The 23,562-nt window shown below is 35.0% G+C and overlaps 1 protein-coding gene across 1 annotated transcript in view; it reads right to left on the bottom strand.

Moving 5' to 3' along the window:
• The window catches only part of LOC150102538 (RNA polymerase II-associated protein 1), a 754,864-nt gene that overhangs the window by 119,125 nt on the left and 612,177 nt on the right, over positions 1-23,562 (bottom strand). Inside the window, exon 30 of the mRNA XM_090399226.1 lies at positions 9,127-9,292. Coding sequence (XP_090255352.1) covers positions 9,127-9,292 — 166 coding nt within the window. The remainder of the gene's footprint in view (positions 1-9,126; positions 9,293-23,562) is intronic.

Genomic DNA, 23,562 nt, shown 5'->3' with positions numbered 1-23,562 from the left:
GCTTGATTTTTAAAACAGTCAAACCATCCTAAAATTGCAGTAAAGCTTTCACATTCCTCTTGAAATTTGGTTTCTTTCAATGAGGTAAAAATATCGAAAGCTTTTGCCTGAATATTCCTTGTACTAAGAGGTATAGTATTCTTTTTTAATTATGATCCTCAATCTGAAGTGATAGAAGACGATACATCTCGATCAATAAACGCCTTCTATTTCGGGTGATCTACATGCTCAAAGAAGCAGTGGAAACTTTCCTTGTGCTTTGTATTCTTTGCTCTTATTTAATATAGTCCAAATTGTAGACTCGCTGTATCTTAGGTCTCACATAATCATTGTATTACTAGCACCACTTTTATGTCTCTTAATGACTTCCAGCTTTTCCATTCGCTGCAGATTGACGACAAAAAATTTTGCATAACATAACAAAATCGCATTAACTGATTAATCACTCACTTAAAGTGGGAAATAGTATCATTTCACAAAATCGGGCATATCAAATTTGCAGTAAGCGAAGTTTTCTTGTACCATCATTTTGAGTTATGTTTATGGTTTAAGCCAATAAGAATACAATTTGGGCAGCTAAATCCAAAATAGCCAGATCATTCTCATTTGTTCAGTATCCAGGTAGATACGCAACAGGTTGCTCCACGAGAAGGTGAGATCGAACATCATGTCAAAAGCCCTAGTTGGTTCTCTGCATTCTCCAAAAGGCTATGTGAAGGTCTCCTCCCAGTTATCCAGCCTTTGACCCTTAAGTACCTTAAAGCGGGAAATAAAGCATCTCCTGAGGAAAATTAGAGGACTGAACAGATTGGCATCAATGGTAGAATGATATTAAAAAAGAGGCTATTAGGAAAGAACTTGACACTGTTAGTATTCAGGAATGTGTTAGCAGAGCTAATTTCAGCTAGTATGGCCAATTAAACAGAACGGGGAGGAAAAATTAGCTAAACAAGTGTTCTTTGCCAGAATGGCAGGAAAAAGACTCAGAGGAAAACCAAGATCTAGGTGGATTGATACAGTAAAAATGTGCCCTAGAATGGAGAAATATAAGATCTAATAATATTGGAGTCTTGACAGATAACAGATTAATTTGGAGAAAAATTGTTGTTAGTGATGATGTAACTTTTCATGCATACACAATAAGTGTAATTTTATGCAATTTCTATATATTCACAAGTCTAACAACTTAACTGTCTATGTGATAATACTAAGATGGCCAATTATGTCATCTGTAAGCAGGAATCGAGAGTATTGTTATAATGAGAAAAGGATATTATTTCTCTTTAATAACTACACTGGGTTTGTATTTAGAAATCAATGCCAACCGAGCCTTGCTGGCCAAATGGTTAGTGTACCCACTCTCCAAAAAACAAGCTGTGGGTTCGAATCCTACCATGGGCATGGATGTTTGTGATTGTCTTTAGGTGGGAGATGAATGTCATCGCCTGGTGTGAAACCACCACCCTGCTTATTGGAGGCCTAAAGTGGCTTGAAAAGTTGCATGTTTGGTCTCTAGAGCAGTGTTTCTGGATTATGTAATATATATAAAATTGATAAAGAAAATTAGAAAAAAAAATTCCCTAGCCACAGTACAAAATGTACTATAGGTTTACAAATAACCATTCATGGGTGGGAGCAACATATAAAAAACATTTATAACTAATAACACAAATAACACATATATAAATATACATTTACATAGTGTCTCTTTTACTCTCACTTTGCACATCCTCCCATATGATTAGCATATAACAACTTTTAGATTTCCTCTTATAACAATAAATTTAGAGCAAAGCTAATAAAACTAATTAAAAAATTAATTAAATTAAGGGGATATTAGATCCCACATTATTTTAAAACCAATGGTAAATACCAAAGAATAGTGATCAGAACTCTCCCCACCTTTGCAATGAGTTGCCCGTGTTGTACTACGTTCTAGGACTACTTGCATTCAGCTCACGCTAGCATTCGCCGATACTTTTATAGTTTTTTATACTTCGGCATGAAACTCGCTGATTCCAATCTTTGAGTTTCTTATTCGGTTTTAAAACAATGTGGGATCTAATATCCCCTTAATTTAATTAATGTTCATATCACTGAAATGAAGCCTGTTGGCTCTTTATATTTAAGTAATTAAAAAATATTTCTGGAGTACAGAAATTTTCTCAAGAAAATTTTTTAAATACTATACTTCCATGACAGTGCTAATACACGACAGCATTCAGTTTATTTTTCTTTGTTAATGTAGACCATATAATTAAGAACAACTACAGAAAATAGTTCTTAATTCTAAAAGAACAAAAATGCATAAAATATTTCCTTTACAATAAGAGGAAGCTCGTTTCATATACTGAAGAAAAGTTAATCAGTATATCAGAAGTAATGCATATTGGTAATGATTCAGAATAACCTTCTAGGACTTGCCTTCTTCAGTTAATCTTTTGACATGATAAAATACTGCATGTCATTTCTCCTAGAGTTCATTTATTTGCTGAACATAAGGCTACCAAATAGTCTCAGCCAGTGCAGAAAGTAAAAAGGCAAATAGTGCTGATATACACTGACAACATAGTTTAATACTGTAACTAAACAAGTCACATGGAACAAAACCTTTTGCATTATGAAATCCAGTTTGATGACGTCATTTAATAAAAGATACTTTCTTGAGAGTGATGTCTTAAGAAATTCTCTTGTAGATCCTTATGAAACAATATTAGACTGAACTGTTTTCTGTTCTCTTCATTCACTTTGCTAAAGTTAAATGCTGCATATCTATCCCACAATTTTAATATCTACAGAAAAGACATACAGGCAGAAGGATTTCTTTTTGTAAATATTACTTCAACAAACCTATTTTTAATGTCTGTCCCTGCTTGTGTCCTCTCTCGCTCTCTAGTCTGGTTATCAGCTGTTCCTATGTGTGCCAAAATAACACACCACCACATGACACAATGCTGAATTATTTTTCTATTATTATTTTTGAATGATGATGATGGCAATTTAACTGGCCTAGTTGGCTAAATATTAATGTATCTGCTCTTCGACCAACAGGGTGTGTCTGAATCCTGCATGGATGTTTGTCACGGTCTTTTCTATGTTTGGTGTTTAGAGCAGGGTCACAAGATTAAGTAAAACAATATTAAAACAAATACATAAAATTTAAAAATTATAAAGAAAAAATCCTTAGTCCACAACAGTACTGCTGTATTTACTCAAATATAACTCGCCCTCATGTATAACTTGTACCCCTGATTTTACTTTACTAAAAAAGAAATTAAAAAGTTTCACATATACCTCACACACGAAAAAAAAGTTTAAACACTTTCATGTCAGGGCAATAACTTGCTCCCTGTGGTAAACAACACACACCCTCCCCCAACAGCCACTATACTGCAAATGCAAGAAGTAGTTTTATTGTATCACTGAATAAAGTACAGAGATAATAGTGCAATTAGAGACAACTGGGATAAAAATGACACTAACTAATGAATCACATGTCCTTCCCACATTAACCATGCTGTATAGACTCAAACAAAACTATATGTTGCAACGTCAAACACAGTATCTAACTAAAAACTCTTGTTTTTAGTTATGTGTGTGTGAGTCTGCCCACCAGCTCGAATGCAAACAAGTAGCAATAAAATTCCACTGAACATGTTAAAACTAAGAAATATATAGTGAATGTTATTATGCCAGTTTCAGATATTATGGAATTCGGTTGAAGAGAATTAGCATTTCAACTCAAAAATTGTCGGCTTGCCTTTGGGTTGTGTGATCTTTTGTTAATACCATACCAATCATATGTACATCTTCATAGCTGCTCTATCTTCTACTGGCCTATCATTGCTGTCTGTTTTGTGCTCTGCTTTCAGTTCTCATTAGTCATTCGTGAAGGATTCTTCATTACGTATCTCAAGTCTTGTAAATTAGTGGTAATTTTTACTTGAAATAATGGGAAAGATGATGCTATTTGGGTAGATGATTTTGACGAAGCACACAAGGAAACTTCTCTCGAGGCCAGAAGTAGCAATAGCAAATAGGAGATTCTTGGTAAGTCATACCCCATTTTCAGGTTTTTCCTGAAAACTTTAGTTTCAGAAAATCCCTGCATATACCTCACACCACGATTTTTTAGCTTAAATTTTGGGAAAAAAAAGCGTGAGTTGTATTCGAGTAAATACAGTAATATACTAGAGGTTCACACTCTTTCAAGAGTGGAAGTCACATAAAAATATCAGTCTAGGAGTATAAATTAAAAAAAAAAATACATTAAAAAAAAATTTTTTTTTCAAAATTTTTAAAATCAAATGGTAACTGCTAACAAAACCAATCTTCTTTTAAAAAAATAAATAAATAAGAATTGATTCATAAATATCCAAAAATATCCTGCTTCATTTTTTAACTTTATTTTCTTTCTGATCACCAATTCACACACATATGGGTATATTCAACTCGAAAGATTTTGTTTTCATTCATGATTGCTTGTGCTCATTCTTATGACAAAAATATAAGATGTACCTATCTTACTCCAACAGCTACTTTCACACAGGCAGCCCTTATAATCTGGAGAGATACTGGCAGGAGCCAGACAAAGCGTAGTCCACACACACTCCTAGATAGGCTGAGTCACCACGGGAGAGTAAATCTAATCCTCCTACATGAAGCAAAACAAACCATTTCTCTCATACAGGTTTGACTGTCACACAGGATAGCTGAATGGCTTAGGCAGAGGGCTGATCATGAAAAATATGCTGCAATTTCCAAACTGAATATGCACATAGAGAGAAAATGATTACCTAAAATTGCCAAGGTAGAATCTTTAAAAATATGCATGTCGACTCTTAATGTTAGAAAATTTTATACAAATGACAGACTATTAGAGTTGAAGAGAACACTGGAAACAGTGAAATGAAACATCTTAAACCTTGCTTGCAGAAAGGAGGAACTTAGAGTAGATAATCAATGTGAAGAGCAGAAAGTTGTTCAATTATACTGAATAAAACCAAGTGTCAGTAGAGTGAGATTCTTGATCAAACAGAAATGGAAACCAAATGTAATAGAACTTAACAGATCCTCTTTATGAATGCATAACTCTTTGGAAAATTAAAAAAAACAAAGGATACAGTAATGACCATAATTCAGGTCTATGCACTGACACGCTCTTATAGTGATACCGCAGTTCAGATGCTGCAATAAATTACAACAATCATACTCATTTAGTGCTTATGGGAGGTTTCATTATCTCAGTGAGAGACTTTTCATTTCAAGAGGAATCAGGTGGAGAAAATGGCTCTGAATTTCAAAACCTCAGAGGAGAAAAATAAGTTCAAGGTCCACCAAGTAAATTCCCAACAGTGACAAATTCCTTCACCCTGTTTCTAACAGAGTATTTTTAGGAAGGAGATGACAATAAACATGATATAAAACTAAAATTCAGGAGAATAAGAGTGAGTAGTGGAGAGCCTCAAGGCTCTGTACTAGGGCCACTATTGTTTAATTTATTTATTAATTATATAGAGAATTATTTAAGAGAATTATATAGAGAATTATGACTGAAAGAAATTGGCAGTGCAGGCAAGAATAATGGCTGTCAAATATGGAGGTTTATGAAGTGGTGGTGTAGAGGATCCAGAGGTGAATGATCAAAATGGTGGTCAGATTGAAGGTGTGTAGGTTGCAAACTTTAGATGATAGGTGAAAAAGAGGGACACAGTAGAAACTTATAAGTTATTAAAGGGGTTCTATGAGATTGATATAAAAGAAATTTTCAATACGTGATGAGTAGAGGAGAAGTATGATAGGTAGTGAATGAGTAATGGTTTGTGTGGTCCTCCTGTGATGAGTATTCTGACTCCATAGAGGTGCCTATAATTATTATTATTATTATCAACAAACTTCCATGGAGTCAAGAGACTCATCATGGGAAGTCCCGTTATCATAAGCACAGCTCACTGTTCCTTCACTTAAATGCACTTGCTGTCCCCTTGTACTCACTACACTCTTAGGTAGGTAATGCATTCCTATCACCCACAACTCTCCATGCAATATATCTACTCCTTGTCCCCTAGCTCACACCTACCTTATCCAGCTTCCAGGGATGGCCTCTCATTCTTCTCGTCTCTAGATATTCTATGAAAAATATCATCTGTGTTAATCTGGTAATTATCCCTTAACTCAATCATGTCTCTCCTCTCCATTCTATGCACTAGGCTCTGTAATTTGCATTTTCTCAATCTGTCCTCATATTCCACATTCCAGAGACCAGAAACCAACTTAGTCAATCATCTCTGGACCTTCTTCAGCATCTCATCATCCTTTTGAAAACCTGGTGACGAAATCTGTGCACAGTAATCCATATGGTGGTCTGATCACAGTCTTGTACAATGGAATCAAAACATTCGTTCTTTTAAGCTTACATGGTGATCAGAATACATTGTGGAAAATTATGGAGACAACTACCGTGTTTGAGTAAAACTTTAGTTTAATATAAAGTTGATTTTGGTTTATATTACATTGAGTGTTGATTTTGGTTTATATTAAACTAAAGTTTTACTCAAACACGGTAGTTATCTCCATAATTTTCCACAATGGAATCAAAACATCCTCACTTTTACACGTGAGTGTTTTATGCATCACTACCATAATCTGCTGTGTTGTCCTCACAATTTTAGCAAAATGTCCACAAAATATTAATTCTCTATCCACTGCAACTCCCAAATCTTTCATCTCCTCCAAAATATCTCCACTATTAATATTATATAATAATATATATTTTTTCCACTTCAGGTCTCCAGTTAGTAGCATGATAGTCTTGTGCCCTATTACCAAATGTCAACTGAGAATTTTTATTTCTCTGACTAAAAGTCTCTTTGCCTCATCACTGTTTCTCTCACTTCCCCAGTACCACAAACTATTCTGAATTCTGTGATTTCCTTTACTTAAGTTATGATTTCCTATGGTCCAGCTTTGCTAATGGCAAAACTCCAAGAACTGCATGAACTTAGTGATTAGCAGCTCTTCTTTATCCATTTCAAATTTGAGCTCAGGATACTTCTTTCAACTCAATGAAGGATGCCTCAGACCTTACATTTAGTGCAGCACAAAAGACTCAAAAGCAGTGGACAAGTTACTCTCTTCACTGAGTGTTATCTTTTATGCATCTCTTAAGTGCTTGAAAGGGGAAAAAAAATATTATACAATACTATTTTCCTGAGAAGTCACTTTCCTGAGAGTCAGTTAATCTGATGCATCTTTTGCTTTGAACACTCATCATAATGTATTATATTCATAGTAATAATATACACATATCTCAAAAGATTTCACTACAAGCAATAAAACAGCGGGTTATTATTTAACTGCAATTAAAGTTAAGTTAAAAATGTTAATGGCCTACAGTTATCTCAATCAGAGTACTACTGCGAAATTCCTTAATTTCACCACTCATTGAAAGAGCACTCCTGATTGAACAAGCTGGTTTGTTCAATCGAGAGTGCTCTTTCAAACATTCTGGAAGAGTATTTCAAGCAGTGGTACTTGAAGCCAAATCCAACAAAAAGTGTGTTCTACAGTATTTCACCTGACCAATGCAGAGGTGAATCGACACCTCAACCTTTCTTTCTGTGGAATAATGGTAGAACAGGAGCCTCATCAGCTTATGACACAGTCTGGATCAGCTTTTTGAATCCATTCTCCCCAACAGAAAGATCTGGGTACATATTGGCAGAAAAAAGAGCAGGCCCAGATTCCTTCACAACAGTCTCCCACAAGGCTCTATGTTGTCCCCTTTACTCTTTAACATCTACGTGTACGAATTACCACGTACCAGCTCAAGCAAGTATATGTATGCTGATGACCTAGCAATCCTACATCAATCTACCTCCTTTGCCAACCTAGAATCAACCTTGAACACAGACCTAAACATACCCTGGAAGAGTACTTCCAGCACAATCCAACAAAAACTGTGTCTACAGTATTTCACCTGAACAATGCAGAGGTGAATCGACACCTCAACCTTTCTTTCTGTAAAAAAGCGGTCGAACACGAGCCTCACCCAAAATACCTTGGAGTGAGCCTGAACAGAAGCCTAACCTATAAAAGGTTAGGTTAGGCTTCTGTTCACCAACCTGTTCAACAAAATTAAAATAAGAAACAATATCATTTCAAGGCTTGCTGGAACAACTTGGGGGGTTGTGGTGCAGAAGTCCTAAGGTCATCTGCACTAGCCCTCGCATTCTCTGCAGCAGAATATTGTGCCCCCGTCTGGGAAAGAAGTGCACACACACTAACATTATAGACACCCAGTTAAACTCTACCATGCCCACAATTGGTGGGACAGTGAGAAGCACCCCCCCCCCTCTCTCCTGGCTGCCTATCCTATCTAACATTGCTCCATCAAACATACGGAGGAGACAAGCCTCAATTAAAGAATAATAAAGCAATGAGCAATCCATTCCTGCCCCTGCACCAGACTCTCATAAATCCACCCAGTCTTCGCCTAAAATCTAGATTTCTGGTCCATGGAAGAACTCTCTTCAGCTGCCCTGCCATCAACACCTGACGTGGAGAGAATACTGGTCCAATAATCTCCCAACAAACGGCTTCCTGGTAGAAGATCCCTGTGCTCTGCAGCCTGGTTTTGCTCTTCCTAGGAAGATCTGGTCATCAATCCACAGGGTCAGAACTAACCAGGGCAGATGTGGCTACCTACTACTTAAATGGAGGCTGTTAGACCACCCTTATTGTGAACAACTGTCCAAGGTGCCAATTTCACGGTGGTGGCCTACAGGACATCCATAAGGTGACGGATGAGGCTTGGGATTGGCTTTCTAGATTGGACATTGACCTGCAGCTGTTCTGTATTCCTTTTGCCATAAGAATAAATAAATATGTAGTGAAATTTTTACAAATACACAAAATAACTCCTACTTATAAAAGTCTTAAAATATATAGGGCAGTGGTACTCTGAGATTACTGTAGACCATTAACATGGCCTACAAGCATTACTGCAAGCAGTCAGGAGGTTGAGATGTATTTCTGGAAGTTAATATAATATATTAATAAAATCACAAAAACTTTTACACATTATGCTTCTCTTAAATGAAAGTATTTTATTACATATTAAAATACCTCAGATACAGGAATATTAAGGAAGCGTAAAGCATCAGTATGTTCTGTGAGCAGTTGTTTTTTCCAGAAATTATCATGTTTCTGCTGAAGAGGAACAACCACAAAATTAGCAAACAGTTGATCACCATATGACACAGCTTCAAATTGGGAGAGTAATTCTATATAGCTTAAAAAAAAAAAAAAAAAAAAAAAAAAAAAAAAAAAGAAAAAAGTGAAGTAGCTTGAAAATAACTTTCTTATTACAGCCAACAAAATAGCAAACATGCAAGTGTTCATAAGTATGGCTTTCAGGTGATAAATGATTTTCATTGCCATCATGTTTATCTGAGGCTTGAAATTGTTCGTAAATCATAACCAGTTTTTGTAGTGAATTATTAAATTAGTGTAATAATTAATGAAAACAAATTAAAAGAAAAGCCACAATCAGAATTTATTGGAAATTCACATTAATAAACTTTCCACTCTGAAAACTCTCAGCTAAGCTTTTGGTCTGCAGAAGTTCAGGTAAGAACTACTATATTAGCTATGTAGAAATAAGTATAATATCAAGTTTTTATTTTTTAAATAAACACAGTAATTGCATATCAGGCCTATTTGGGACTGGTGGAGATCATACAATTAAACAAATGTATGCTACATTTTTAGCATATTTCACCTGTGTTCCATAACTGGAGACAAATTATTTTAGTCTGATACAATATTAAAATATTCATCCTTATATCACTGCACAAATTGAGGATATGTTCAACAGTTGTGTTTGACCTAAAAAGAAATACATGAATAGCATAAGTATGCCCTCACTTTTGACTCTGTATGTCTTCCCTTCCAATAACAGTATTGAATAGTATCTTCCTTTCCCATATTTAGTCTTTCATCCAGTTCTCCAAAAATCTAATGTTTTCAACTATTCTACTGAATAAATATGAGGATATCCTAAAAGCAAATCATGCAAGTGTTCATAAGCATTGCTTTTAGGTGACACATGATTTTCATTGTCATCATGTTTATCTGAGGCTTGAAATTGCTTGTAAAACTTATACCTGATCTCTAAAACAGGGTTCAAAGTTTAATCTAACTTAGCCCATCCATAGTAGTAATATGTTAAAGATTCGTAACATTTTGTAAGTGGGACTGTCAATAAAAATAAATAAAAATAATTTAAAAGACTAAGTTGAAATTTCAGCCAAACAAATTAACTTATTTACAATTTTATGTGAATAAAAAGAAACTCCAGTAAGAATGATGAGCTCTTCAAAATAATGTAGATCATTTATTTTAGAGTAAGGTGTGTGTGTGTGTGTGTGTGTGTGTGTAATCCTGTTTATGTTGACTTTTGATTATGCTATTAAACACACTGACAAAAAAGAAAAATCATATATAACTATTAGTACAGATTACAAATAATATATTTTTTATGGATACCACTGTTAGGAAGTGGTTCACAGAAGTTCCATCCTAGCAAAAAGAATGCTTTGTTCCAAATGCAAGCGAAAAAACACTGATGTCAGAAGACAAACAAACCATTAAATAAGAACAATCATTAACAATAAAAGTATTAAAAATTAATATCATGACAATTTTCTTATTGTCTTCTTTATTTAGGAGTTAATGGAGAATGATTCAGTGCATAACAAATATCATAATATTTTCTTATACTAAGTAGTTGTTCATTTAGACTGGTGCCTGAGATGGTAGATGAAATTTACCACTTACGTGTGAAGATACCACCCTGCATATAATCTGGACACCCTATTCTGGATTATCTAATCCTTAGTCCATATATTGCACCAGCGTATGATAGGTTTGATAGCCTTTTAAGCCCACATAGCTTTTTCATTATTGATAACGATTCCAACAGGTTCGAAGAAGAGCCAGCTGGTTTCATATGGGGGGGAAGCAGAGTTTTTTCCTAGCAAAATGATTTTTCATCCACAAAACAGACAAACTGGAAAGAATACATGATTACCAGACATAACACATGAGAATTATAACAAAGTTTTAGTTGCTTTGGCTATAATTCTAAACAAATGCCACCTAGCCTTTCGTGAGTGGGATTAATATAAAATTTAAATTAATTTGATTGATTCATTTGAAAAGGGAAAACAGGTATTTTATATTGCAATAAAGGCAACAAAGCAATTGCTATTTTCAGAAATTCCCCCATCTTTTTTTCCCCCATTCCCCTCTCTTTCTCTCAAGATTTCTGTCACAGGTACAATTTTTCAGTACAAGTTTTCTTATACCTATTATGTGCAGAAATTAAGTAGCAGCCGAACTAATTTAATTCCTTTCTGCCAGAATTTTTTTTTCTAAAAAGAACAAAAAAATTATCAGATAAAGGTTTAACACGAGAGGCAGAACCTTTAGCACATCAATGCCATGTGGAGAGTGAAAAATTATTAAGTGCTTCAAACTTCTTTATCAACCTTACACATAAGGTCTCAAGACCTATAACATGAGAGTACTCCTTGTGTGTGTGGGAAGGATTAAAGAGAAGAGAAAAATCTATTAATGTGTTACTTGAAGAGTTGGAGGTTATAGGCATTGGGGATAATGGTATAGGGGAAAGACTGTTTTAAGGATAAAGGTATATGAAGTGAAGGAAGAGGATGAAAAGTTGGTTTGGTGAGTCTGAAGCTGAACGTATGTGGACAGCTGCATCTGCATATATAATTAGAGGGGAGTGTAGGAATGTGTGGACAGCAGCTGCTTGTGCTATATATAATTAGAGGGGAATGTATGAATGGTTGGGTCCAGTTAAGTGGAGCAGCATCCTCCACTGAACTGGACCTTTCACATCACCCCAGATGTGAGGGCAATATTCTAAGGTGGTGGATTTGGGATTCATAGAATATTAGGAGTTGAGCAGAAGAGAAGCAATGTTTAGAACATAAAAGATTACCAAGTTTTTTGGAGGATGAAGAGGCTGTGGAAGTTATGTTTATGCCAGGAGAGGCTAGATATGAGTCAGCCCAAGAAGAGAAAAACTGATCTTTGTGAGCTGTGTTAAAGTTAGAGAGAATGAGGCAGGGTCTTTCTTTTGGAAATAAGGCAAGATTGCATTCTGGTTGCATTAAAATTTACTAAATTATATTCACCTCACTTATAAATGGCTAGAAGATGAGTGTTTAAGACACTCACAACAGAATATCCCGAAGCTTGAGCCATTTCAGCGAAATAAAGTTTTGTGAATGATGAAGATCCTAAATAAAACTATGAATTAGGACAAGATATTAATGAGAGAAAATCATTAATAAACAGCAGAAAGAGTGTAGACGAAAGCAAAGAGCCTTGGAATACTTTGGCATTAATAGAAAAATCAGATGAGAGGAACCACCATGACATGCAATGAATAATCAGAAGAGAATAATGTTGCAATCCACTCACAAAGAGTAGCAGGAAGATCACACAGATGAGAGTTTGAAAATAAGGCCACGAGATTCTATTAACTGCCTTCGAAACATCAAAGACGACAACGGGAGATTCTCCAAATCTTTTCATGGCTTGTGGCCAAGGTTGGGTAAAGTTAGCGAGGAGATCTACACTGCTTAAAACAATTAGGGGATATTTTAGTTTCTGCCGGATAATTATAAATTTCTGCAAATAATTATAACTATAAAGTATTAGGTATAATTATAATTATAACTAATACTTTATACATGAATAAATATTTCTTGCTTATGGACAGGGTGTAATTGATGAGATATTGTTTAAATAATTGATATTTATTACAAATTTAACAAATTATACATTTTAGCATTAAATAATTTTAACAAAAATAGCCAAAAATGCTTTTGTTAATTTTTAATAGGGCGTATGGTCTCCATTAACAGCAGTACATCTTGATTGCATGGATTGGAAAAGATGATCAAACAGTTCTTGTGGGATATTTCCCCACCTTTCCGTGAGAGCAATTTCGAGCTCTTGAAGCGATCATGGTGGCCAGTTGAACAGAAAAGTGCCCACCCAAAGCATCCCAGGCATGTTCGATTGGATTACAATCTGGTGAACAGGGAGACCAGTCCATTTGTTCAATACCTTCTTCTTCAAACCACTCCTGTACCAAATTTGCACGGTGTGGACAAGCATTGTCATCCATAAAAATGAATTCTTGGCCAATTGCAGCAGCATATGGACGAATAGGTTTCAAAATCTCGTAGCTATAACTTTGGGCTGTTAAGGAACCGTTTCTGATAAAATAGAGATCAGTATGGCCACCTATACTTATTCCAGTCCATACCATCAAACTCCCACCTTGATGTTAGGGTCTTTGATGAACAAACTGTGGATTATTTCTTGTTCAACTTTCACGCCATATCAAGATACATCAGTTATCTGGTTGCAGACTGAACCTGGATTTGTCACTGAAAAGTACACGAGCCCAATCCTCATTTGTCCAATTGAGGTGTTCCTGTGCCCAAATTTCTTTGGGCTCTCTTGTGATTTGCAGTGAGTGGAATGCAAATCATTGGTCTTCGAGCATATAAACCTATGGCACGAAGACAATTTCAACCATTTCCCCGTCTCCAGAAAGCGATTCCAAAGTCACAAAATTATGCTTTGAGATACACAACATGCTTGAGCGACAACTTGCTGCATTTGTTCAGCTTCTATTTGACCAATTGCTCTCCGGAATCCATGGCTCTCCATTTGACCAATGGAGAGCCATGGATTCCGGGAATCATGTTGTTCTGCCATTTTTAACAAAATAATGAGTGGTAGGCGACAGTTTACAATTGAACTGATAATTATGCACTGTGAAAGTGAGCGCAACAAACCAAGCTTTTATACCCCCCCCCCCCGCACATGTTAATACAGCTAAGACACGTTTCGACAAGTCTTAATATGATTTTGTGCACAGTTGCATGCTCTACTCTGTTGTATATTAAGAATATTTTAAAATAAATGTTACATTTGTAAATTATTTTTATAACTTTATAATTTACAAGAAAACCAAAATATCCCCTAATTGTTTTGAGCAGTATACTATAGAATGAGAATAGTAGAATCCATATTGGTGATCCATTTGTCATGTTTCTTCACTTTACTATAATTTTTTTTCTCTTATTATTTCAACAAGAATCACAGCATCTGTACCCATTTTGGAAAACCAAACTGTCAAAAAAATGTTTAATTATTTTCAAGAAGGAATATTTAAATATTTTCAAGAAGGAAGATATTGCAATTTTCTATGAAGGGGATCAGAAACTGGCAGGGCAGCCTCAGAGTTGCCTATCATAATGGCTCTTATGTGTTAAGCTCATTTGCAATTCAATACTCTATTATACAAAAAACATACTTTTTTTATGTTACATGTTCCACCAAGTCAAAATCATAAAACAAAGAAAAATAAAATGCAAAATGCTGAACACAATAATGCCATACTTTCTCATCATGCTATGAGAAATACAATTTCGTATGAGACAAACTCAATAAACTTGTACATGTGCAAGCACTAAGCAACATTCTAAGTAGTGTAATGAATTTTTTCACCCATACAGTTTTATTTATGAGTATATGTGTCTGAGTATACCTAATTTTTAAAATTATAGAATATACTATAGTTTTATTTTTTATAATAAAAATGTAAGAAATATGTAACTGGAACTCTCAGAATTTATTTTTCTTGTGATTCTTGACTTATAAAATGTTCCGGCCTCCCTTAAGTCACTAAGAGTCTAAAGTATGGGAAAACAGACAATACAAATTGCTAATTCCCATATTAATTCAGATATTGATATGCTTTGACTCAGAAGAGACATATTTTGCTTAACTAACTAAATTACTATTTGTAACCAGTGATTTATTTTAAAATGGGTTGTAATAAATTTTTTACTGTGTTGTATACCCAGATATCAATCCAAGATCATTAATTTCTTTTTGGACCCAATTAGATCTCCTGCCATAGGCACATGACATCAACAGCTTCATCTGCATCCAAAACATTACATGTGCTTTTCTTAGTAAAAAAGAGCACCCAGTGTATTGACTACAGATGAGGAAACTCTTGACACCATGCTGGTCAAATCTGCCTGCCTTAAATATTGTTCTTATATATTTTTTATTATTATGAATCCATAGAGGTGTCATGCAATCCTCTATCTACACACTATGCACAATGCCATCCACCACCCACCTAGCAAATTTTTTGTCTGTAAATTGTGGGTATGCAGGATGAAATTTTCAGGAGAAGAAACCCCTGCTACCTTTGTATGAGAATGGCTAATTTTCCTGTAGTTGAAACAGCCCACATAAAGATTCCCACCAACATAATGAGAATCACGCTTGGGTCTCTTTTTCCAAAGGGTGCAATATCCTGTTGTTCTTCCGATTCAGCTATTAAGGTGCTATGGAGTGGAGCATCACAAACCTACCTAAAAATGCTTGTTGCTGTCAAGAAGAGAGTGATTTGATTAATTGATGACCCTTCTTCACAGATTCACTTCCGTGACTAAAGTGAATCTGTGAAAAGGGGTCATCACTGCAAATGAAAACGATACATCTTATAAAGATGTACCGTTTTCATTTGCATCCAAACTTTTGCAGGTGTTTGTGTAGTCAGTGTTCCTTTACTTCCCTTGGCACTTATGGACATATAACATCCATTCCCTGTTCAACTCCAAACATACTGAACCATCCTCTTTTTTTTTCATGCCTTCCTCACATGGTTTTCCTAAAGACTATAACATTCAGATGTTCATAAAACATATCAACAGATTCCTTCATTCTTCTTGACCACTTGTCTACATACAGAATTGATGTGGTATAGACTTTGCAGCCTCTTGTGAGTGGGATACACACACACACACACACACACACACATATATATTTGACCCCCCCTGAACAATGCAGGGGTTAGAGACGCCGATCCGCCCATGTAGTTAAAAATCTGCACATAATTTTTGACTTCCCAAAACTTTAACTATTAATAGCCTACTGTTGACTGGAAGCCTTACTGATAACATGAACAGTTCATTAACACATATTTTGTATATTATATACTGTATTCTTACAATAAAGAAAGCTAGAGAAAAGAAAAGGTTATTAAGAAAATCATAAGGAAGAGAAAATACATTTATAGTACTGTATTGTATTTATTGATACTGTAAGTTTACGTTGTCTGTATACAAGATGAATCATCTATCTGTCTGTCTGTCAGTATACCTACATCAACATTGTCTTATATAACATCCATGGACATATAACAACCATTCCCTGTTCAACTCCAAACATACTGAACCATCCTCTTTTTTTTTTTCATGCCGAGGATTGGTTAAGTATAAATATAAAACACCGTGCATGCTATATGTATTAATAACAATGTTACCATTGAACTAGACAACGGAAATGGATACACCATGATACGTTTGGATTTTGCTAAGGCTTTTGACAGAATACAGCATGGTAGACTGCTGCATAAATTGGAGAAAATGGGCTTGGGTTATACAATATTAGCATGGATAAGAGGATGGCTGACTGACAGATATCAAAAAGCGGTATATGGGGGATGTGAATCTGCAAAATTTAAGGTAACCAGTGGTGTACAACAAGGATCAGTGCTAGGTCCGCTGTTATTCAATCTATACATTAATGATATTGTGAAGGATTTAACAAGTGACATACAGCTATTTACTGATGATGCAAAGATAAGTAGGGTAATCAGGAATGCTGTTGATATGCAGTACTTGCAGAATGATTTGAATAGGATGGAATTGTGGCATGAGAAAATGGATGTCAGTTCAATGTCAGTAAATGTAAAGTCATTCACTTCGGCATGATTAGATATCCAATGTCGTATTATATTGGTGGGATTATGCTAGAAGAAACTGATGAGGCTAGGAATCTTGGATAGTTAGTAGACAGGAAACTGAAGTTTAGGGGACATGTAGTAAAGATTGCAATACAACTCAAAAGATAATTGCAATGCTGACACAAATATTCACATGTAAAGATAAGAATGCATTTTGCCTCTTTACAAGGCAGTGATAAAACCTCACTTGGACTATTGTGAGCAAATCTGGTCTTCTGGTTTCTGTTGTGATTCTGATATATACTGGAGAGAGTGCAAAGAAGTGTTAAAAATGATATCTGGATTTTGGAATACTGATTATGAAGACAGATTGAGAATTTGTAGACTGCAGTCACTAGCAAAAGAAAGAGGGGGTGATATGATTGAGGCTTAGAAACTTCTGAAGGAGTCATACAAGATACCAGTTGATGTAATTTTTCAATTTAATGAGGGTGAGGAAAGGACAAGCAGGCATCCTTGGATGCTGAGAATGAATGCTGCTAAGAAAGGGGGGGGTGAGGGCTAGATTTTTCTGTTATAGAGGGTGGTGCGTGATTGGAATGGATTGCCATTGGATGCTGTGAGTGCAAGCAGTGTGAATGAATTCAAGAATAAGTATGATATGATAGCTTGTGTGTGTGTAGTATGTGGCCTCCCTCGATGAGTCCCTGACTCCCTGGATGTCTCTTTTAATAATAATAATGATGTTTCTGGCCATACGATTTTGTGGCCAGAAACATTATTAATTTTATTAATTAATCTGTTGTTAATATAAGATTGGTGTTCTTGTATTCTCTTTTCTACAGAGCATTCAGTTTGCCCAAAGAAAGAAAAAATGACAGTTACAAGGAACTTGGTAGACACCAGGGAGAGTTAAGCTTGCTTCACTGTCCGAACTTAAAACAGAATGACTGCCTCTCTCTATCTAAGATATGGGAGTCTTATTTTAATCACACATCAATATTTATTATTATTCATTTTTTAAAAATAGCTATTAAATTATCAATATTAAAATATTTCCTCAGTTATACTATTGCATTGTTTTATGTTAACATCATGTGACTCTTACTTTTCAAATCAATCTATTGTTCACATTTTACTTTGTAATTAACTATTGTCATGACTGATGATGGCCTGTAATATTCAGGCTGAAATATAGGGCCTTAAATAAATAGCATTATTTATCCTTCGTGTTAACTGAAGAACCTCTCATGCACGAGTATCTCTTAACAACGACAAGGTAGTTTTCTTAAAATTAATTAAGAGGTGTTTTACTGAGCTTATCAAAATATTAACTACAGACTGGAATGGATAAAGTTTTCTCCCAGAACTCTGAAATATGATATTCATAAGTAAACTTATGAATATCATATTTCATAAGTTTACTTATGAATATCATATGAATATAAAGCCATGTTGCTTTCAGGAGATTGTATGCTTGGGTGGCTGAGTGGTTAGCATATCCACTCTCCAACAAATAGGCTGTGGATTCAAATCCTGCTGTGGGCATGGATGTTTGTGATTGTCTTTAGGTGGGATATGAATTTCATTGCTTGGTGTGAGACCACCTCTTTGCTTACTGGAGGCTTTAAGTGGCTTGAAAAAGTTACATGTTGAGAATATATAAAATCAATAATAATAATAATAATAATAAAAAAAAATCCTTAGCTAGCTCATGGCATGAATGTTTACAAATAAACCTTTTGAGGTTTATTTGTAAACAATTCAGTTGAGAACTGAATATAAAAAATGTCATTTTTACTTCTCAGCAAGAATTTTTATTTTTTCAGTCAATGATTAACAACCACATCTGTCAACTTGAATTCACAGTAACTGTGCTTGAATATAAGTAAATAAAAAAATTATACATGCATACCTCAGTCATGGTCATACTATAGGTTAGGTTCCAGACCACCATCACACAGCAAATTTCATCATATAATGAATCTTTGACTTTTTTCCCCCCCTCAATTGTAGATGCATATAGTGGGTTTAATAATGTTTTTAAGTAGTCATATATATGCATAAATGACATAAAGCATTCATTTATGTCAGATAATGCAAATAAAAAATTTAGAATAATTTTTGCAAACAAAAGGCATTCTGAATAGCCTGGCTTAAACAAACATGCTAACTGATGTGTTTAATCAACACTCTACACTATTAAAAGTTTTTCCATTTTGGCAATAAGATTGTCATGCTCACAAATAAGTATGGTATTAATTAGTGTAGCACTTTTCGCCTTACTCAGAACTTTACCTTCATTTTTAACAACTGTGACAACAGTAGTGCAAGATAAGTTTAGCCCGCAGCCTATCTTAGTGTTCAATACATCGTTGTCAATAAATTTAATAATTTTAATTTTAGCATGTAATGTAATAGGTTCATCTTCTATTCACTGGATCAACACTACCCTTACTTTGAATTTTATCAGTCACAATTAACAACAATAAAATAATAGTTATAAACAGTTTATAATTCACAGCAAAACACCAGAACGAACACACACACACACACACACACACACACACACACACACACACACACACACACACACACACACACACACACACACACACAGAGAGAGAGAGAGAGAGAGAGAGAGAGAGAGAGAGAGAGAGAGAGAGAGAGAGAGAGATGTAGCAAGCAATGGTCATGACTGAAAAGCTTCATATGAAAAGATTGTTGTAAAGTGAAGCATAGTAAGCTGGGGTATTAATGTATAATTCAACCACGTTGAATATTTTCCCATCTGTATTAAGTTATTCAAATTCAGACATTGAGTTAAACATGTAGTAGACCATGCAAAGAATTTTTGAAATGCTGAGATGAGGCAGTAGCGGTTCCATGGAATAAGGTACTGATCAGATCACATCTTGACTACTATACTCAGTCTAGTCATGAGGATTTGGAGGGATACCTCAGAGAGGGAAAAGAGGAGGAAAACAAAAAGACTTTCAGGACTGGAGAATGTCAGCTATAAGGAGGGAATGAGGTCATATCATCTTCAGAGTTTGGTTATGTTAGATTGTCTTATGGTCAAAGCAATTTAAGCTATGAAGTCAGTGTATTTTCTGTTGTGCAGGGTGAAAAATAGTTTCCAGGTAAGAAAGCTCTGCATGGTTTCGTAGATTTAAAAAAAAAAAAAAAAATGTTTTTCTCTCTCTCCCCGTCCTGGAATGTGATGTGAATGAGAGAAGTTTCAGCGAGTTTAAGTTTCAGCAGGATAGATATGTTGCTGGTTGAGTAGACTTCCTGTGGATGCTATGGAGATTTGTTGTGAAATAATAAATAGTAAAACACAATAATGCAGCACTCTGGTATGAATGAATTACCATGCCAATGATATGTAACAGCTAGGATTTGGTTTAGCAACTGAGCTGCTCAAATACAGGGCAGCCATGCATCCCAATAGAACTTTTACAGAATGGAAAAAAACACAATGAAAAACAAATTAATTTTAAACTCAGGTCAAGTTATTGTGAAGCTCCTATAGTTTTAAAAATGGCACCAAAAACCCATAAAAACAAAGTATATGTATGTACCAAACACAGACCTTTGTCCAAGTGAGCAGAAGTGATGCAGCACTGTTGTTGAGGATAGCTTGACATTTGAAATATCTTGATTAAAACAAATGATTAAAGAATCAATGAGAGAGTTAGAAAAAGTCAAGATATGATTAAAGAAATTAAAGATAAGAAAAATGAGCAGAACAAGAAGACACACTGAAGTACGTAAGATAACAATGAGTAATAATAATAATAACAAGATAAGTCAAACACAATATAAGAAAAAAGAAGTAATATGATATAGGGATTCTATCATGAAATTTGTGCTTGCCAAAAGAGTCATTATATCAAGCTTCCCAAAATTAAAAAATTAAAACCAAAAATTAAAAATGTGGCAATATGTTGTTGGAAGAAGCAAGAGAGTGAAAACTGTTAGCTAATTACAGAGCTGGTACTGCACTGAGCTAAGAAGGAGGACTATGATAACAAAATAACAAAAGATTCAGTGAGCAGGATGTGTAGAAGAAATGGATGTGAGTTTTAGAGGTGTGGAGTGAGTTTGATGGCAAAAAAAGACTTATATGAGGGATGACCTGCACTTGAATGAATTTGATATCAGGAGCATGAAGAAATTATTTACTGGGTTGAAACTTAATGCAGAATGTCAGAGAAACTAGATCATCATGGGAGAACTGGTGGGAATGCATGTGTGTGTACGTTTAGCTATAGTATTCAAACATGACAATGATATGAATGGAAAAGAGAAATCTGCCTAACTGGGCCAAGCAGACTGTAGATGTAAGTATATGAAAAAGCCAAGATGTAACTTGTTATGTCTACATACAAATGCCAGAAGTATTAGAAACAAAGGAGTAGAGTTTGTTGCCTTGGTAGATGTGTATTGGCCCAAGATTATTGGCTTTAGTGAAACCTGGCTGTTAGACACAGATGTAGGTAACTGGAATCGAGTGTAAAAGGTACAGCATTTTTAAGAAGACAGAAGAGGAGGAGTACTATTAATGATATCAGATGATTTCTGTTTAATTAGGGTAGAAGTAATAATATTAAAGTAATAATAGTAATAATGTCCCAATGTAGCAGCGAGCTTGAGGTTATCTGGTGTGAAGTCAAGGCTAACAGTTTGAAATATGCAGTGGGGTAGTTTAGCTGCTGTGGATGATGAAATGTATCACCAAATTACCCTTGACGGGCATCCTTTCCTTTAGTGTTACACGGTGATCAGCATTCATTTTACAAAATTATGGACTCTACAACCATGTTATAAATAATTATTTTAATTCCCCAACATTTCGACCTTCATATTAAGGTCATTATCTGGAGAATACACATATATACAGAGACAAGCTAAATTACATTTCACATAGTATGCTGAAGAGACAGTGATTTGTTCAACGATTATTCTACTGGCCTGACCGCTAGTGAAATTAAAATAAAATTACAATAAATGAAATAAAATAAAATAAATTAACTACATCAAAGCTATATTCTATTTAAGACAACATCAGAGAAACATTCTTTCATATAGGTAGTTTTGTTAGAGTGAAAATTATGTCCTAATCTAACATGACCATTGTTATATCAAATTTAGGATCCTGGATTATCTATGGTTCTATTTAAAATTAACTCTTAGGGAGAAAGGTTAAGTGGGCAGAATATGTGCCTTCCATATGTTTAGGATTTTTAGACCATCATTACTGTTAAGATTAGGATGATTGATAAGAATCTCACAGGCCTCCTTAAATTTACGTTCATACCATGTTTTGCTGTGATGTAAACAACACGTGCTTTTCCAGTCAATTCTATGTAAAGTGTTCAGGGCATGATCAGAAAGATCAGAATATATCACCACATGGAGAAAGTGTTATTCAGAGAACAGATCTAAGCTACAAGAAAGAACTTAGTTTATGCTCAAAACCAGGTCATGAATTTAAAATCTGAACTTTCAAGTTGTTTGAACCCAGATATTTGGGATATCCTTGAGAGAATTATGGACAACTCAGCGAATCATATCTGGGAAACAAAGAAGGCAAAACTCATATCCAAATTTCTTTAACTTAAAGATCGACAACATTCGGAAAACCAACAGACATATTTGAATTTCTCTGCAGTTGTAAACTTGCAAACTGCATTCAGCGAACAGTCATGTAGTCAACCAATCGAACCACGCCCTGAACAATGATGAGCTTGCAGTACTCAGCAAAGGTTTAAAGTTTGCTGGAGCATTCAGAACAATCAACAAACTTGATTTTATTTATCATATAGAAAGAAGATTAAGATTTATCCCTACCACCATAGCAGATAAAATACATTTGGAAACCTGTACCATTTTAAATTCAAATTATACTAAAACAATAACCAGCAACCTAACAAAATCAGAATTGACAGTGATAAAATCACTAAAATTAAATCAGGACATCATAATTACCAGAGCCAACAAATACAGTGCCACAGTTATTCTAAATCGAACTACTTATTTGGAAAAAATGAATCTAATAGTCTCAGCCAAAAGCACATAAACTAGTTAACTATGACCCTACCAATCGAATAAAAAAGAAAATGAAGAAGCTACTTAAATCCATTGCCACATGGCCCGAAGACACCACTAAAAAATTAATTCCACGCTATGCACATTCCCCAAGAATTTACGGTCTACTGAAGATTCACAAACAAAACACACCACTCCGGCCGATGTTGAAAGTATAGACAGCCCGAATTATCACCTAGCCAAGTAACTAGCGTCAACACTCAAGGAGTTGGTAGGTCATTCCCTCTCCTATATTAAAAACACACAACACTTTGTAAACAAAATCAAAGACATCACACAGGAAAAAGATGATTTATTAGTCAGTTTTGATGTCTCTGCCCTCTTCACAAATGTCCCAATCAACGACACAATCCTTTTATAACAGGACAAATTCCCTCCCAATATCACAGCTCTCTTTGCATATATACTATGTTCCGGCTATTTTGTGTGGCAAAATACTTTCTACCTACAGAAAGAAGGCACACGGCCATGGGCTCACCATTACCCCCCACCCATTGCTAACTTTTACATGGAACATTTTAAGCAATTTGTAGATTCCTCTCCTTTAAAACCCAAAGTCTGGCTTAGGTATG

The sequence above is a fragment of the Typopeltis vanoorti genome, chromosome 10 (assembly GCF_054136105.1).
Source record: "Typopeltis vanoorti isolate ZY-2024b chromosome 10, IOZ_Tvanoo_1.0, whole genome shotgun sequence".
Lineage (NCBI taxonomy): Eukaryota > Metazoa > Arthropoda > Arachnida > Uropygi > Thelyphonidae > Typopeltis > Typopeltis vanoorti.
The sequence above is the reverse complement of the archived record's forward strand: the minus strand, read 5'-3'. Positions and strand labels throughout refer to the sequence as shown.